The sequence below is a fragment of the Manacus candei genome, unplaced genomic scaffold (assembly GCF_025592945.1).
Source record: "Manacus candei isolate 608988 ecotype Guabito, Panama unplaced genomic scaffold, ASM2559294v1 h1tg000034l, whole genome shotgun sequence".
Lineage (NCBI taxonomy): Eukaryota > Metazoa > Chordata > Aves > Passeriformes > Pipridae > Manacus > Manacus candei.
In genome coordinates, this window is record NW_026138082.1 from 9,505,214 (window position 1) to 9,524,436 (window position 19,223).

The 19,223-nt window shown below is 38.3% G+C and overlaps 1 protein-coding gene across 1 annotated transcript in view; it reads left to right on the plus strand.

Moving 5' to 3' along the window:
• Positions 1-19,223, plus strand: part of MAN1A1 (mannosidase alpha class 1A member 1) — a 141,884-nt gene that overhangs the window by 105,387 nt on the left and 17,274 nt on the right. Inside the window, exons 6-8 of the mRNA XM_051792180.1 lie at positions 8,384-8,507; positions 10,689-10,782; positions 15,399-15,514. Of these exons, the coding sequence (XP_051648140.1) occupies positions 8,384-8,507; positions 10,689-10,782; positions 15,399-15,514 (334 nt within the window). The remainder of the gene's footprint in view (positions 1-8,383; positions 8,508-10,688; positions 10,783-15,398; positions 15,515-19,223) is intronic.

A 19,223-nucleotide genomic window follows, 5' to 3' on the forward strand; every position in this document is an offset into this window, starting at 1 on the left:
GGTTGGGCAAGGGCAGTAGTTACGCATTCATTGTCACAGCTGAAGAACTAACCAGTTGTTAGAGTTTGCCTAACAATCCACCTTTCAAAGAGGAATAAAACAGATATCAAAAACTACCACATAGGCTAGGTAGCTGATTTTCAGTTTCTTTTTCAGCTGTCTCCAGCTGTCAGAATGATGTGAGAGGTGATTAAACAGATTATAATCATTTTCCTGTCTCAGAAAAGGGATACGGTGGACAAGTCAGAGCTCCAGCAGGAGTCTGGGTGCCTTAGGTGATGCTGGGACCACTTAGGCCTGCAAAAAGTTAATTGCCATTTACTGGAAGTTGGACAGGAAGGTGTTTCACACTTGCTATTGGGGCTAGAAATACACAGCTACTGTGCTAGTCCTGTCATGGGTTCCCCCATTTGACCCTGCCCTGACAACTCCTGCATGAGACTGGAGTGGAAGAGTTGAGTGCCAGTGGTGTGCACAAACATGGGATTTCAGTTCCTGTCTTTCTTCTGTCAAACAGGAGTATGGATGGTTTGCCAGGTATGGTGAAAACAAAAACATATTCAATATCTTTGAAGTGTTAACAAATAAATCAGTGGTTTCAGTGTTTGTGAAGACAGGCCCTTACACCATGATCCCATATGTTGTACTCTTGAGGGTGGGGGTGAAGGAGGTAAATTTAAAAAAAAAAAATCTTTTGAGCATGTAATGTATCAAATATAGTAGTTAAAACTTTAGCAAGCATTACCTGTGTACTCCGTGGTTGGTTTTTTTTTTCTTTTGCTTTAAAAGTACGAGCCTCTAATTAAAAAATTTCTTTCTTCATCACAATTTCTTAATAAATTAAATCATACACCATAATTTATTAGCATTGTTAGTCAGCTGCAGTACTAAAAGTAGAAAGATGTAGCCCAGGAGTTTGAAGGGAATCTCTTCTAAAAAGTATTAGCAGCAGATCATCCTTTAGGTTCCTCAGTGTGGTCTATGATATTGGATTTAGTAAGCTGTTAGGGAGGAATGTGTGTCTAGTGATCAATGTTGATTTCTGGGAAAAGAAGAAGCTACTCTTTTTTTTTTTTTTTTTTTTTGGTGACACATTGACAAATGGTTCCATTCAGGGCAAACCAAAAAATCATTCTTATGAAAGCATTTTCAGATGTGGCAATCCTAAATAATTTATGAAACAGATATTTTATGAAAATGGCCTCTGAGAATCATCCTTTTGGCTGCCATTTGACTCCTTGAGCTAGGGGATCACAGTATCACAGAATCACAAAATGGGTCAGGTTCAAAGGAACCACAGTGGGTCATCTGGTCCAGCCTCCCTGCTCAAGTAGGATCACCCTAGAGCACTCCTAGAGTATGCCACTACAGTATCCATGAAATATTTTTTCCCCATTATTTGCTTTTATTTATGTTGAGGTGTGTGTCACAAAGTATATTTAGAACATATTAATTTTTTGGTTGTGAGTTTGCTCCTTTGCCTAGGAAATGCTGAAAGCAATTAAGTTTTATTTAGCGTTTTGATGTATTTTCTGCCATCTATGGTTCTATACCAACTTAATTTTTAAATATATTTTGCTTAAAATGACAAATAGATACTGAGTATGTAAATGAAAACCTGATGGTTTACTGACCTCTCTTCATCTGTTCTAAGGAGACTGAGTTGACTTAATTAAATTAAAATATTATGAAAGACTAGTAGAGGCAGAAAAGAAATAGACTGAAGACTGGCAATGTATAGACTGAAGGCTTTTGCAATGTATAAACACTTTATTAGAAATGCTGTGACTGGGCATTGCGTAGTTATACTGAGTTTTTGTAAAGGGAAGACATAGGAATAATGAGCAATTCTGCCAAAGTGGAACAGACCTTAAAATCATCTAGTTCCAGCTGCCCTGCCATGGGCAGGGACATCTCCCATTAGAATGGGAAAGAAAATAATAAATTGACATGTATTACTTATGTGAGAGAAATTTTGGACATAATGCATTGCGTTAACTTATTTATTTTACTAATTCACAATGTGGCACTGGCTGTATGACTTTGCTTGACTAGATATAGAAGATTCATGGACCTTGAGATATCCTTTTCATGGCACACTACTGCAGAAAGGTTTTCTGTATTTGTTTTTGCAGTTTAACCTGCTAAAACTTATCTTGCAGTATTTTATAAAAATGTCATGCAAATGTGGCCAGTACCAAAAAAAATCACTAAAGATTAATTATGAGCTAGGAAAAACCTTCTTTTTTTATAATTAAGAATTAAAAATATAATATTACAGGGTTTTTATCTCCAGTCTTTCTTTTTGTTATATATATAAGCCTGTAGAGAGTTAAAAAATTCATCTGGTACCTGTGGAACTAATTGAAATTTTGAGATTTGGGCACCTGGCAAGGGGTAACTGTAGAAGACTGGTCTCCCTGGGTTTACTCTGTAACGGGAAAGACTCCATCTTCAGCTTAATCTCCTCTGTGAGGTGATTTAATTCTGTTATCTCCCTGTACTGATTATCAGGGGAGTCCCAAAGAGATTAATTTCTGTGAGTTACCCTTGCTGGAGTTACTTGTGCTCCTGCTTTTCTCCACCTTCTTTCATGGTTAGGCCTGTAGCTGGCACACAGTGTCTGCCTGCTGAATTACAGTTTGGTATTTGAGTTGTGCAACCAAATCACATGTGGTCGTAATGCAATCATGTTATGCTTTCAAAATTATCTGAGGACCACAGGCTTCCTTTGGGGAAAAAAGCAGGGGATGATGTTGTTTTTCACAGAAAACCTGATAATTCTACTTTATTTCTGTTTTCAAGGCATGTATGCTTGGGGATTGAGACTTGAGACTCAAGGAGACGCATGAAGTGCATCCTGGGAGAGGGCAGAAAGATAAAAATAGCTGCAGGAAAGTTTTTGTGTCCTTTGCATCACTCTCTGCTTATTTCTTGACCTCCTTTTCAGAAGGTTCCTCTCCCTCCTGGGTCTGAGTGATGGCTGGTGGTGAGGACTGAGGCAGGTGAGCCAGGATCTGCAGACTGGGCTGGGCAGCACTCCACTCCTGTGGGTTGCTGTTAAAACAGGATTAAGCCCAACCAATTCCAGTCATAAGTTTGTATTCTCTGGGCAGATTCCCATTATCCCCTCAGCACTGCAGGCACAACCTGTGTGCTCCACTTTGAGTGCCAGCTCTGGTGAATTTCAATGGATCCTTCGCCCCTTTCTCTCTTGTAGCGTTCTGTATTTTCACCCACCATCATAGCTGGGGTAGTTCTATAAAAAAAAACCAGTGTTAGTAAAGTCCAAAGAGGCTATTGGGAGTTATTTTCATATTTAATCCTAAAACCTTTCACAGCAGTGGCACTTGGACACTTCACGTTGTTACTGCTGTGTCTCTTTTATTCTGGCCTTTCAGTTTTTTCACTGGCTAAGTCTGCAGGAGGATACTGACTATTCGGTTGTACTTATGTATTTTGCATTAAATATTGAAATTCTGACTTCTTGCTCTGCCTCCAGCTTGTGGAGTTGTCCTAGCATCCTCCAGGAAAGGTTGGGGTTTAATAAACAAACTGTCTGTAGAGACAAACAGTTCTTCTCATTGGTGACAAGAATTTTGATAAGTGTTTTGACCCTTTGAAGTATCTGTGTGGTTTCCCTGAGGATTTGCTTTTCCTTTCAGTTGAAATTCAGCTGCTGCTTTATATATATTGGGGATGTGCTGTAATTTTTAGAAAATCTTTTCAATATTGTTGTGCCTCTGAATTTCAGTAATTTTAAAAAAGCAACCTTTGAATATTTATGTTTCCTTTATGGTTCCCTCTCTTGGTACACTCTGTACGTTTTAGAAGAGATACTGATCTCATACATTCTGTTCTTAGGTGCAGAAGGACCAACAGTGGTCTACTGGAAAAATACTGAGTTGGGTTAGCAGCAACCCGGGTCAGTCAGGCTCATTTCCTGAGAATGAATGACAGTAGAATTACAAACACTGTTTTTCAGGTTCCGTGGCACTCAGTGTTCAGAAACAAAATTTATAAAATGAATGAGAAATGTTATAAACCAGTGATGATCCTACTTTAATACGCTTCTCTGATCTAGATCCTCACTTCAAACTTCACTTACTTACATAATACTAATTATAATCAGTCCTAAAGCTCTATGAATATGTTACTGAAAATTTTTATGTGTTTTAAGCAGTATAAAAAGTATGATTTAAGACACAGCGATTAAAATAGTGCCCTGTAAACTGAACTTATTTCAGTAGTGGTCTGGATCTTCAAAGAAGTTTGAGTAGTGTGTCCCCTTCCTTCCTTCCTGAAGTGTAGGAGTTTTGTTTCTGACTCTGGTGTTAATATATGACTGACACTTAGTATAGGTTCTAGTCAGTATCAACACAGTAGAATTGAAAAATGCAGTGGCAAAGTAAATTACAAAAGGAAAGCAAGATAAAGGAATGCAGCTAATAGAAAGGGTATCATACCTACCCCCCTTTGTTGTCACTCCATCTCTTTCTAAAAAGTACATTTGTCAGCTTACAAGACATTTAGGACATTAAACGATTTTGGAAGAATAACTGAGTGAAAATAAGATGCAAATAGTTTTCAGTGCTTTACAGATTTTGCTTTGATTGGGAGGAGTAATCTACACATAAGTTTGTGCATCTGAGAGTCATAAGCCACCTTTAGAAAAATCCCCCAAATACCCTGATCATTTTTTGGGTTCAGATTGCTGCTGTAATTTCTTGACCTGAGTAATGGGTGCCCTTGGAAGAAAAACTGTAGGAACTTGCACTGTTACATAGGTTTGCTAAAACTCGGGACTAGAAACAAAACCTTTCACCAGAGCCTCAGGCTTGCATCTCAAGACTTCAGGAAGATAGTACATAACTTCATAACTGAAGTGTAACAAGATACCCAGCATTGATTTTATGGCCAAAGAGTAAATAGGTACTTCTTTAATTTTACTTTTTAAAATTCTGTTCTGTTTAAAAGTATACAGTATTTAGAATTATTTTTGAGGGGAAGAAGGGGTTGTGGAGTGGTGAATAAAGAGCATACACTTCTTTTTTTCTTTTTTAAGCCAAGAGACTGTTAAACAAAAGTTCAAGTCTACTTTCCCGGTCAAAAATGTCTCACATTCTGTATGTCGAAAGCTGTGTTGAGTATCTCCTGGGCTCTAGTAATGTCTCTTCAGGAGCTGGCTGTCTGCATAGTGCACACTGGACTATCATCTTAAAATAAGGATGGAGTTAAATGGAATCAGAAGCAATACTGTGGCTGTTCCAGTTAGTGTGAGGGAATATGGAAAACTCACCTGTTCCATTGCTCCCAAAGATTAAATGTATGCTATGAAGATTGATCAGAGGGCTGGAGCACCCCTCCTATGAAGACAGGCTGAGAGAGTTGGGGCTGTTCAACCTGGAGAAGAGAAGGCTCAGGGGAGACCTTACAGCAGCCTTCCAGTACTTAAAGGGTGCCTGCAAGAGAGCCTTGTAGAAAGAGACTTTTTACAAGGACATGTAGTGATAGGACAAAGGGAAATGGATTTAAACTGAAAGAGGATAGGTTTAGAGTAGATACTAAGAAGAAATTCTTTACTGTAAGTGTGGGGAGGCACTGGAACTGGTTACCCAGAGAAACCGTGGATGCCCCATCCCTGGAAGTGTTCGAGGCCAGGTTAGACTCAGAGCAACCACTCTGAGTCTACTGGGAGGTGTCCCTGCCCATGGCAGAGGGTTTGGAAGTAGGTGATCTTTAAGGTACCCTCCAACCCAAACCATTCTATGATATGAGAGAATACCAGACATCCATAGCAGAGGGTTGTATGAAAAATGGTTAAGGGACTGCAGTGCAATTCTTTGGTTCTACCACTTATTGAAATGAACTTGTCAGTTTTGACAGAGCTCTCATTTGAGACTAAACCAACAGACAGACTCATTATTTTTCAGATTTGCCAGAAATACATTCATGCCTTTTTTTTTTCTAAGCAGCTGCCCTAACTGCAAAAAATGAAAATACATTAAATAGTACAAAAATGCAACATAGATGTTTATTTCTACTTTTTTTTTTTGTATTAAGAGTAAAGAATGTGAATTTGTAATTTTCAATCCATCTTAAAACAAGAAGAAGCTTCCACTCATGGTAATACACATTGCTGCATGCAGGAAAGCTCTTGACAGCCATGCTTGGAAATTTTTCTGATTAACAAAACGCACTACATCGAAATGTTCTGACAGGTTGTTTTGATATCAGCAGACATTGGGGTGAAGTGCAAGTAAGGACTGTTAACATTTTCTGTCACTTTTGGTTGATGCTTTGCTGTAGGAACAGCTCAATGTGTCCACTTTGAGATTTACTAAGGAACTTAATAGAAAAAACAAGAGGGCTTTTTCCAGATGTATCATAACACAGTAACTTTCCAAAACCCTGAAATATTTCAATTTTGTTTTTTCCCCCCTGGTGAGCTTTATTTACCAGTAGTATCTTATATCAGCTCTTACAATCTCAGTGTTTTGGAAACAAGCTAAAATGTTTTCCTCTAGAAGTCAGCAGTTAGAACCTGAGAACTTGGGTGTGTCCCAGATGTGCCTGTTCTTGGGTGAATAACCAGTCTGTAGCTGTAAGTTCTTCAGACTATTGAGAAGAGATTTCCACATATGTTGTCTGCTGTACTCACCTTGATCCTATTTTCTGTCGTGTCTGATGGTTTTATGTTACCGTTCAGAAAAATTCTAAGCCACAGTAGATTGAAGTGCAGACAGCTTGTAAACCAGATGGGGTTTTCTCTTCACTTTCTCTTTTAATCCAGTGTAAAAAGCACTCTAATCTTTGTAAGATAGCTCTTAAAATGAGATATTTAGGTCCCATAAAACTTGTTTTCTGTTTCGGTCACACAAATACCATATCAAAATTGCATTGTGTGCATCTTTGCAGTACCCTGATTTCATTGTGTCATTGATTTTTGTCTGCAGCTATGAAGATTAGAAACATTTTTATCCTTTGGATTTTTGAGCAATCATTTGCATTCTAGGACTTCAACGTGCCCCAGCCTCCTGTACCTTTATGGTCAACCAGGGGAGCCTCATCTGATCTCTTTCCTTTGTGCTCTCCATTTGTAGCCTTTTCTCTGCTTTTAAAGTTTAATGACTTCGTGTTATTTTGCATGTCTGGCAAAAATCTCAAAATAATGTGTTAATATAGCTAGTAGGGAAATTAATTTAATGGAGTCTTAATTTCCTTGTATTGGATAAACTTCAGCTATAGATGACCTTTTGAAAAAGAGATTTTAATATAACTGAGGACTTCCGTCTTGATGAACTGAAGATGAGTTTTCTTGGGTTTTTTTGCTTTGTTTTGTGGGTTTTTTTCATAATATGGTCACATTTTAATGGAGAAGAATACCCTATTTTCATGGTTGTGCAACTGCTAATTGATGACTGTAATGGCTGTTTATGTGTAAAAGTAAAATTAAAATTTTATTTATATATGTATATGTGTTTAATGCTGTTTACAACTTGCAAATAAGGAAGGCATTCCAGTATCTAGTAAGTGTATTTATATCTAACATTCATGCTAATAATATGCCACCTAGATACTCCAGAAAGTTGCCTAATTTTTCTCTAATTTCAGGGTTTTTTTCTGAATATTGCTGCTGGAAATTTCAAGGCAAAAAAGAAAACCATCTTTTTGTAATGAAACTTTAGTAGATTTTTGTCCCAAGTCTCAACCAGCATTAGTTTCTGGTGGGGATTTAGCAATAAATGTGCTTTTCTCTACTCTCAGCACAAATCCTGAGATTAACTTTGCTGTGAAGTATCTTTAGGTCTTAATGAAAACTGAAGTTACTCATCCTAGTAAGAGTGCCCAGAGAGACAATGCCTCCATATCCTACCCTATTAAATTCTCACGTATTAAGAAGGATATACTGCTTGCAGTACTTTTAACTTAAAGCCTATCCTGTATATATGCATTATTTTAAATTAATAAACAATTGTACTGTGGAAATAGGAGTTAGAATTGGAGAGTGTTGTGCTAAATACGGGGGAAAACAGGTGAAGTATGAGAATGTTTTCTCATAGTGTTTTTTAATGTCTTTAAATGTGATATCATGCAATGAAACAGTTACAGTGAGAAGTGTAATGGAGCTATTCATGAGCTAAAAGATTGGGTTGTTGCAAGAAGCAATTTTAGTAGCCTAAGCAGAACTAGACTGAGGTAATTTAAGGCCCTTTGGTGAAGTCATGCAAGGCTGCTGAAGCATGGCTCCTTACATATATATTAAATACATTTTAAATTAATTACCTTCTCATGATAACAGCATAGCTACTGCCTATTTTATTAGCATTGCTTTATAGATGCTTTGTGGTTATTTTCTGTCTTTTTCTTCCCCCCATCTTAGTGGAATCGGTCGAAATTGGCCATGGGCCTCTGGCGGAAGCAGCATTTTGGCAGAATTTGGGACTTTGCATCTGGAGTTTGTGCATTTGAGCCACCTGTCTGGAAACCCTGTCTTTGCTGAAAAGGTTAGACTTCTCAGTCAAAATCATGTTGTAAAAATCACATATAGGGAGACTAATATCAGTGGGGAGAGATTTGGATTTTCCTCAGTTGTAAGCATTTGTCGCATTTTCCCAAATCACATTGGCATGTTTTTGTATTAAAAAGTCAAAAATCCCTTCCAAAATTATTCTGATGCATATTCTTGTATATGGCCTCATAAAACACATAATTTCTGTTTATGTTCTAAATTACTATCACATTAAACAATCAGACTGTAGACCTTTCTTTAGTTCTTCAGCTGAATGAGGTGTAAACAAATACTGACATTATATTGGGGATAATAACTGATGTCTAGAGAAAGCAAAGCACCATGGTGATTTCAACAAGTTTATTCTTCAAAATGCTGTCTAATATCACTGCTGTCAGCGAGGTCATATAGCGCTTCCATTGCACTGACCTATAAGAAATACGCTTTGAACTTTGTTTTGTCAAACAACTATTTCTTCCAAAATTTGACAACATTTTATCATACTTTTTATTTACATGAGCCATGGAAAGCAACTCCTCCTGCCCTTAATTCCCACCTAAACAATTTTGCTTTGCTTTTGGGTGTATAAATAGCCAACAAGTCCTGTTCTTTATAATACACTGATTAATTTATCTTCTTCTTTTTTTTTGTAATTTAAACTTACACTTGTTTTGGTTTTGTATTCTTACTGCAGCTGCCACATGTTAACTAAAACTGATATTATCAATTTAATAATCTAGCTAATAACAAGACTCCAAATGTTTAGCAGTAGGTCTAAAAGCAGTGGTCAAATCTAAAATTATTACTGGATAAGGACTGAATGGCTTTGCTGCAATACTGTTGTTGGCATTGGAATAAATTTTGTGAAGCAAATTCCTAGAAATTTTCATGTATTTAGGGGTGAATTTAAAGGCAATTTCTCTTAAAGAAATTTAATCTGCAGGGGATATATGGGAAGGGGGTGGCAGCACTGAGGAATAGCCAGAAACAAATTTACTACATAAGTTAATTATCTTTTTGACATTTATGTAATTTAATGTAAAACCTCTGTGCTACTAAGAGACAATGAATGTGTGTATCTTAAAATCCTAGTCTATGGTTCTCTTACAGAGTGGCATCATGCTCTAGCTGCAAGATGCTGGAAATCTGTTTATGTAATCTATTCTTAAAACCCTTTAGAGATTGTGATTCCAAAGCCCTCCAAGACAAACCATTCCAGCACTGGTACACTTGACAAAGAAGAGAAAATACTGGAATAAGCTTTGCATGGAAGTATTCATAGAAGAACTCATTAACTGAGGTCTAGGACACATTGCAACCTGCATTTGGGCAGGAAGCAGTTTATATACCACAACAGAAATCCTTCTGTGTCTTGGTATAAGCTACTTTATCTTCTTTTTCAGTAGCTAATTCAATGGATCTCTAGACATTCAGGGTGTTTTAATGAAGCTGTCAGTACCTTTTTGTTACGATTTCTGGCCTGCAGTGCTCAGGATCCTCATTCTCCCGAGTTGCTACATTTGCTTTTTCTGTGAATCTTAAAAGTATAATTCATTTCATGTGCTCTGAAATGGATTGTGCTGCTGGATGACTCCAGCTGCAGAGCATCTGGACTGCAATTGTTTCCCAGGGCATCTCATTTGTAGCGAGCTCCTTAACAGCGCCAGCAAACTGCTCGGGGCTGCCTGGGTTCCTGCTGGGCAAGTTGTATGAAACTCAGTTCCAGCAGTGCTCTCCTTTCTAGGCAAAACTGCTTTAGAGTTCACTTCCCCATCTGAACTAGGTGATAGGCTTAATATTCAATGCCATTTCTGATTTAGGTATATGAGGAATATAATGCTGCCATAGGTTAACTTAGTTAAGGCAAATATTCTCAGTGAATTTCAGTATCCTGTGGAGGAGTGAGATAGTCTGTATGGCAAGCCCCGAACTTTGGAGCTTGCTTCTGTTGTTGTGTTATTTCATTGCTGACACTCGCCACACAAACTCCAGAGGTTTTGAGGGGCTTTTTTGCACAACGATATCAGCTTTGAGAGTCCTTTTTAATAGTAATACAATTGCATTGAGGTATTTGAGTATATGGGATTTTTATTTTCAGGCATATTGTACTGACACTGTTTTATTTTATGTGGGGGGAAAATGAGTCAGTGTTCAATGTTTTGTACCCTTCCAATAGGTAATGAATATTCGAAAAGTTCTAAATCGACTGGATAAACCAGAGGGACTTTACCCCAACTATCTGAATCCCAGCAGTGGCCAATGGGGCCAGCGTAAGTAGCTCAAGTCTGGTACTGTGACCTGTCTGTCAGTGTGCTGCCTGCAGTCATTAAATTCTTTCAGTCACTGTTACATATTTTTTGTATATATATATGGAGAACTTTTATAACGTATAGAAACTCACATTATATTTGAGATTCTATAAAATGTAAAAAATACTACAAATATAAAACTAATAATTCTACTTGCTGTATTTTAATGTACATTTTTTGGTCTTTCAATATGGCTTGTGGAGGCAGGGAAATGTCTGAATATATATGATTTTGGAAAGGAATCGGTAAACTACCTAAGTCTCTTATTCAAAAATCTAAAGTGCTCTCTGAATTAGCTGTTTAAGAAACATTATCAGCTCATCTGAATCAAATTCCATATTTTTGGACCCAGTGGTGTGGGTCCACTGAAGAAAAAAAAACAATAAGACAAGTCTTCCCAGTTAATACCAGCTGTGATTTCTGTTGACATTTAATGCCAACAACTTGTTTGAGGAAGCAAACTAAACAGAACTGTGGCATGGCATTAATCCCCTTGGAACCGTTGCTGAAGATACCAAAATTAGAAAGCAACGATGTACTTCACAAGAAGCAATGGATCCCCTACTCTCTCCCCACCAGGCAGAGGGAGCGAAGCTTAGAGATGGAGGGGAGTGGAAACAAGTTTCTGCTCAAGGTGGCAGGCAAATCTCCTCTCCTGACTTACCTCACTTCCCCAGGTGCCCTCATACAATAGCTATGAGGCCCTGAAATCTGAGGATCAGGGAAATAAGAATGTGGACGAAGGCCCATCTGGGTTGGAGGGATCGCCTAAGGCAGGGCAGCTTACCACTGCATCGTGACCTCCTCAATTAAGAAAAAAAAAGTAGCAGTCATTGGTGACTCCCTTTTTTAATAATTGAAAAGCCCAATATGCTGACTGAATGCAAGCTATAGAGAGATGTGTTGCCTCCTTGGGGCCCAGGTAAGGGACATCACCAAGAAACTTTCCAACCTGGTGTGGCCCACTGATTATTACCTGCTACTGGTTCTCCAGGTAGGCAGTGGCAAAGTTCCTAGCAAGAAGGCTGCGGACAATCAAGAAGGAATCTCAGGGCCTTGGAACAACTGATCAAGGGATCTGGAGCACAAGTTATATTCTCTTCTGTCCTACCAGATGCAGGGAATGATGGGGCAAGAAACAGGAAAATCATGCAGATGAATACCTGGCTTTGAGATTGGTGTTACCAGTTGAATTCTGGGGGTTTTGATCATGGATCATATGACACCAAGGCTTCTGGTAACAAATGGGACCCACTTGTCTCAAAGGGAGAAAAGGATCTTAGCTCAGGAGTTACCAGGGCTTGTTGAGAGATCTTTAAACTGATTTGAAGGGGGAAGGGGAATAGCCAGGCTCAAGAAAGATAAAGAACTATAGCAACCACCCAAGTAGCAAAACGAGGTTTAAGAGGGGATACCTCCAGCAAGTACAAGAAACCAAAGGTGTCACCATAAGACAGGACTATGGGGCATCCCTTTGCACCCCTATTGGGATATTGATACAATCAAATACTTACTGTAAAGTGCCTGCACACCAGTGCATGCAGTATAGGGAACAGGAGGAACTGACCAACCCGATTGCCTTCTGCAATGAAACAACTACCTGGATAGATGAGGGGAGAGCAGTGGATACTGTCTACTTGGAATTCAGCAAGGCTTTTGACACTGTCTCTCACAGCATCCTCATACACAAACTCAGGAAGTGTGGACTGGATGAGTGGACAGTGAGGTGGATTGAGAACTGGATGAAAAACAGATCCCAGAGGGTTATAATCAGTGGCACGGGCCAAGTTGGAGGCCTGTCACTAGTGGTGTCCCCCAGGGTTCACTATTGGGCCCAGTATTTTTTAACTTAGTCATCAATGAATGACTTGGATGAAGGGGTAAATGCCTCCTCAGGAAGTTTGCTGACAACGCAAAGCTGGGAGGAGCGTCCCATCCCTTCAGAAGGACCTCAGCAGTTTGCAGAGAAGGGCAGAGAACAACTGCACCTGTGAGCCAGATCCAGTTAACTCCTTCCTTGGCTTCTGTCAGCTTTTTGGTGAGCCGCACGAGAGCAGATCTTTCTAGTGGCCAAGGCAGTTAGTGGCTCTGCCTTATACACTTACTCTACCTTACGATCTTTGCCATTTCCATATATTTAATATAATTGCATCTTATACACTCCTCATTCACATGAATGTTGATGTGCACAGGAAAATTTATAGCTTGTACTAGCTTTGCTTTCCAATAGTATTGACATACTTCCTGTGCATGCAAATGATGAACACAGATGTTGATGCAGGTCTATCCACAGCATGCTGAAGCAGCAAAACCAAATTCCATCTTGTTGCATCTCTTCCATATCGGTTGCCTTCATTCGCAGACATTGACTGACTAATTTTTTCCCATAGAGAAGATCAGTATGTGAGACTCGAAAGTTGTTTTATTTGAGATTGCTTTTCTAGGCTGTTTTCAGTTGATTACAACAGAAGGAAAAAAACAAACAACCAAGACCCTTAACTGGTATAGGACAGAAGTATTTTCTCTCAAACATCAAATGGGGAGGGAGGAATGATTTCTGAACATTTCTTCTCCAGCAGTGCCGTAACTGTGAAAAGCCACTGCTGGATCTCTGCCATTGTTCCTGTAAATTCATTTAGCCCTTGTTATTTTGACAATAAACTGACAGTGATTTGCTGCAGCATGCGTCAATTGGATTTGTCTACTGCAATAATGTATATAATAACAGGGCTTATTATTGATGAAACTGTGCTTGTGCTATTTAGTTTGCAAATGTCGGAGGTTTCTATGGTAATTTATTTAGGAAACCGTAAAGGTCATTTAAATGCTGCTGTTCAAAGATCAGCCTTTGATCATAGGAAATATTCCATTGTTTTACGAAGCCTCTTTTCCTTTTGGATCATGAACATTTAATTAAAAAAATGGTGTGGTCTTTCCAGAAGTTTAATATATCTCATTCAAAAGATAGGGAGGGGGAAAAAAGCCATTTAAAACCCAGATTTGATGGTACAATATATTTGGTAGGCACAGGATACATTTAGAAAGCTACATTATTTTTTGCATATCACAGGCTAGTAGAGGAAAAGGACACTGTTAGTAAAGTTTGAATAGAAAAATATATATCTTCTATGTTTGCATGTCTTTGAAACCTGTTTGGAAGGTGAAAGGAGGCTTTCCATGAAGAGAAAGATACAAAGGAGTTTAAATTCTCTGTGTTCTTTTGAATTCCACCAACAGGTGCATAACTTAGAAGCTAAAATGAGAGTTAGGTGTCAATGAAGTGTGAGCTCAGTACCACTAACCCTTATGCATCTCACTTTATGAGCCTGGATTATCCCATGTGGGTTGTTTTTGCTTTTTTCATGCCCAGAATTTTGTGGTATGACTCATGGACTTGCTGCATGATCTGTGTAACTACATCTACATCCTGGATATCTTGGGTGAAATTAGTGGGTGCCTTCCTTGCTGTAAAATTGACAGTTATAAATAAATAGTCCTGGTAAAGCATTTTGACATCCTTTCACTGAAGACACAATAAATGGCAAATCACTTGATTTTCCCAGGCAGCACCAAGTTTTAGAAGAAAACCACTAGCTAGTGTTCTTAGTTTAATGGAGCTTAAAAAAACACTTTACATATGTATATAGTTGTAGTATTTCCTGTATTAAGGGGATCTATGCTGAAATCATGATAGCCCATTAAAATTTTGCCAAGAACCTCTTAGGCTTCTGCACAGCAATTCGGTGCAACCTTGTACAAGCAGCTGAGAGCATCACTAACTTTCCCATCACTGGTGCAACTGATGTTGAATGTCTGGCTTGTGTGGTGTTAGTGTGTGCAGAGTCACGTCCTAAATTATGCAATTGAATAATCACAGCATCTGTAGTACCAGATCATTTCTCGTAGTAAGCAAAGGGCAGAATAATGCAGTATTACAGCAATAATCTTCTGCAGGTGTGGATAAGTCTTTTTTTTCTTTTCCTTCTAGAGCCACTGCTGAGTTGTGAGAGCAGTCAGACGTTCAAAAATATAGTATTATTTTTAAACTTATGGCTCAGTGTTTTGAAATACCACTAAATAACCTGAAATTCAACTCTGCAGTAAGGAACTAAAAGCCTTTTTTATGAAGTGGCTTAAATGGAAAGTTAGTGAATAAAAGAGCAAATAAAAACAATGCCTGCACATTAAGAAGGGAAAGCATTTATCAAATTAGAGAGCACTTTCTACTTTTTTTTTCTTTTTAGAATAAAAAAGACCTTAGTTTAACACATTTTTGTATGGGATAGACTACATGAATTAGAACTAACAACTATAAATTCTTTTTTTCTTTGCCATGAACTCCTGAGGCATATTGTGGATATTAAATAACTATGGTGCTTTAGCTAGATTAAAAATTTAGAAAATAAATAAATAAATCTCTGCTTATACCAGTAAAGTTTTTCCTGAGGTTCCAGGCTTATGTTTACTGAAGATGTTGTAGAAAGAGATCATTAAATACACTATTGCAAACTGTAATTGTATTTTATTGCCTGGGCTGAAGATGAAATTGTTGTTCAATCTCTTTCTTCCCTATTAAGATCATGTCTCCATTGGAGGGCTTGGGGATAGCTTTTATGAATATCTGCTCAAGGCATGGCTGATGTCAGACAAAACAGATGAAGACGGCAAGAAAATGTATTATGATGCTGTTCAGGTAAATAAGATATGTAAATCTTCCTTTCCATAATAATCTAATCTATTGTAATCCTAAAGACACAGGCTCTGGGGACAATGTGAGAGATTTATGTATTTGCCACCACAGGGTGTTTTTTTAAAGAATTAGTTTCTGTTTTAAAAAGACTTCTTCAAATAGAAGTGCTAGAGAAATACAGATACTGTGGGAAAGGGGAGAATCTTGATGAATAACTATTTTTTTTCAACTGCAATGTAGTCAGTTGTCTCTGGAGGTGAAAAGTATAAAATAAGCAACAAAAGATGCATCTACAAGTAGTTCCCAGATAGACATTCAATTGTTTTTCCTTAGTCTTCTCTAAATATATATTACTCTTGTCTTCTTCCCTTATATCCAGAAGGGAATTCCTCTTTTGTGTTTCAATCCCACGTTTCAGCCATCAAAAGTGTTTTGATTGTGGTCCACAAATGGATCAATGTAATATGGTAGGTAAGTATAAATGAAAATAGGGGCTTTGTTGCACAATTACTTTTTGGTCCAAGAGCATACATTAGCCAGCTTCTGTGAAACAGCCAAATTGGACACAAGAGAAAGTTTTCAAAAATCAGAATTGTTCATACTTACATTTCTATGCGGTATTTTATTTATGGTCCTGCTGGTCTGCAGTTTGCTTTGTTATTGATGGTATTTCCTTAATATGCTGTTTTGGGAGAAATAATGGGTTTCTGACACCAGATTGAGACTTGAGAAATATTAAGTTTAAATTCATATTTACAGGCTTTCCTTCCAGTCTTTGGCAAATGACCTAGTTTCTCGGTTCTTTGCTTTCATATATATATATAAAAGAGATAATATTAGTTGGTTTTTTGCCCTTCTTTCATCTGTTTTGAGTAGAAACTGTCTAGAGCCAGGACTTTTATCTCTTATTAACTGTATCTATGTACACTGCCTCTATAGACAAGGCTTCAAGATACTAAGCAATATCTGCTTATTCTTTAATATATCTGGAAATGCACTGTCCCTAGGGAAGTTATAAGTCTCTTTTTTTTCCCCATACACAAAATGTCGTGACATTAAAAAATACAACTCTGACTTATTGCAACTATCTTTTTTTTTCATTGGAAAGTTATATGTGATGATTTGAGGAAGGGTGTGATCTTTGGTGGTAGTAAATTTGATGACCAAGTATCCCCTGCTAAGAAAATCTTGCCTTTAATTTTGTAAGTGCAGATTTGGATGCTGTCAGCCTCATTTTCACTGCTAACATGGTTTCAGCTTCAGAGCAAAAGGTGGATTTTAAATTAGATTTGAGTGCATTTGAGGCTATAGCATAAGAACAGTGCTACTGTAAATAGCTCAGCCATCGGGTTGGCAGCTGAACAGAGAGAACAAAGTGTCTAATAATACAATATCAATTCATCTTACCATGGAAGGCATTTTGAAGCACCTCAAAGCTGCTCCTAGCCTTCTGCTTCCGCTGGCTTAATAACGTCAGGTTTTTCTTTTAAATACATTCTCAGACATGGTAAGTGCTAGTGCATAGATGCATACGGTAAAAAAAAGTGCTTTTGTTTGTACAGCTATTCTGGAAACAACTGCAGGTAGACTGTCCCAAATGTGGTGTGACCACCACCCTTGTTGGCAGGACCCTGAGTGCACTGTCCCCCATCCTGCAGGGGAGGAGCAGGAGCGCGTTGGTCCTAGCTGACAGCGTCAGAGTCCAAGAGAGCCCAATGCCTCGGTGGCCACCATGGGCTTGCTTCTACTAAGGTGGAACTTCACCTTCCTCTGTTGTGAGCACTGCTGGAGTGAGGTACATGAGGAAGTCTATCTTGCCTTATACCACACGAGCATGTCTGCATCCTGTGCCAGCTGCAAGGTGGCAGTATGCCTGTATCTCTCCTGAGCCAGCCCAAGTTGTCCATAAGCTGCAGAACTGCCTGTTGTTGGCTGGTCACTGGAGAAGAGGGCCAGGCGCACTCTAATGTGTGTCTATGCGGAGTGCAGGAGCATGCCCTTCTTTAAACTCATATCTATAATAGGATAACAACCTCCTTGGGTACAGAAGTTGTCACAGGCATCTTGAGGTTGCAGTGGGAAGCAGAAGTGGTGATGGCCACCACACTACAGAGTCACATAACAGTTCTCCCTGCTTGGGTTTGAGCTAGAGGAGCAGAATTGCCTGGTCAGCAGCATCACCAAATGTGACAATATCAATGACAGGGTCGGAGCTCTATTGTATATGACTGTTTAAAGTACCTATTTTCTTAATGCTTTTTAGTAGTACTAGCTCTTAAGAAGTCCAAGCATCATGTATTAGTGTTTGAGAGGGCCAAGTGATCACTATAAAGATGTGCTAGATTTCCTTATGCTGCTGGCTGAATGCCACTTCCAGTATTTTCTGAGCAATGGCATTTCTCCTGTTGGCTCTTTTCTGTACCAAGGCTGAAAATGTACATGCAGCATTAGGAGTTGCAGCTTGATGTTGTAATGTATCTTGTTCAAAAAGCAGAGGCAAAGTTGCAGTCTCACAGAAACTGCAGAATGTTTGTGCCCTACTGAGATGCCAGGTTCTTCCCTGGAGCAACAACCCTGATTTGAAATCCATTCTGATATTGGCTTTATTACTATCGATCCATTACTTATCTAAATTAAAGCTAATTTTAGAGTCTGCACAAGCTGCAGTCTTTCTTTAAGACTAAGCCTACACGGTTTGGGCATTCTGAGTCTGCTTCATATTTTCTTAGATAAATTTCCCGTGACGCTTTCAGAATCTTTTTAAGACTACGCCAGAGGGAACGGTGTGATTATTCCTGGCCATTCGGTCCAGCACATACCCACCAGATTCTGAAAGAGTGATGTGAAGGTTCGATGCCTAATTCAATACCATCTGCTATCCAGAAACCACAAATGAAAATATATGGTGAGTGATATAGTTCACTGTGAAAAGCTAAAATCGATTCAGATAAAGCTTTGGGATTATTTCTCACATTGTTCCGTAAATCATATTAAAGAAAAAAGAGTTCTTTCTGTTAGAATTTTCGTATCACCTATAGATTGTATAATGGCTTAAGTTAAAAGTAATAACTAAGATGTCAAACTACATTTAAAAACTTCTTCTACTTGCCATGAATAAGATGCATATTTGGCTGAAACCATTTAAAGAAGAGTTTATTTCTAATGGGAAGAGGGACAGAGATAGTCTTGTTTTGAATACCAGAGCTTAATATGGATATATAAGGCCATCAGAGGGGTTCATAAACTCTAGAATTCACACAAAAAGACAAGTGAATGCATTTTTAATGCAAGTTATTTTTTCTCTTTTGAAAAGCAATACCTATAATGTCCTGCTTCACATAATACATGAAGTAAGAGATTTTTTTTTAACGGGTTTCAATGGATAGCATGCAAAATTTAGTTACAGAACTAATGTGTATTCAGCTTTTAGCCATATTTTGAGGATATAACTGCCAATAAAATAATCTATGAGTCTTTGCAAGTATCAGGACAAGAATCATCCCACTCTTCTTAGTTAAAAAGCTGACCTCTGAGACACAATTAAGCTTAATAAGAGAACATGATAATTTCGAGCAAAAATGGATGTTGTGGGTTGACTTATATCTAGTCTGGCAACAGCAGTGTCATAAACAACTGCATCAAATCCTCCCCTCTTGAATGTGTCAGCCCTCACTTTCTAAGTTGAAGGGATATTTTTCCACTACTCCTGTGT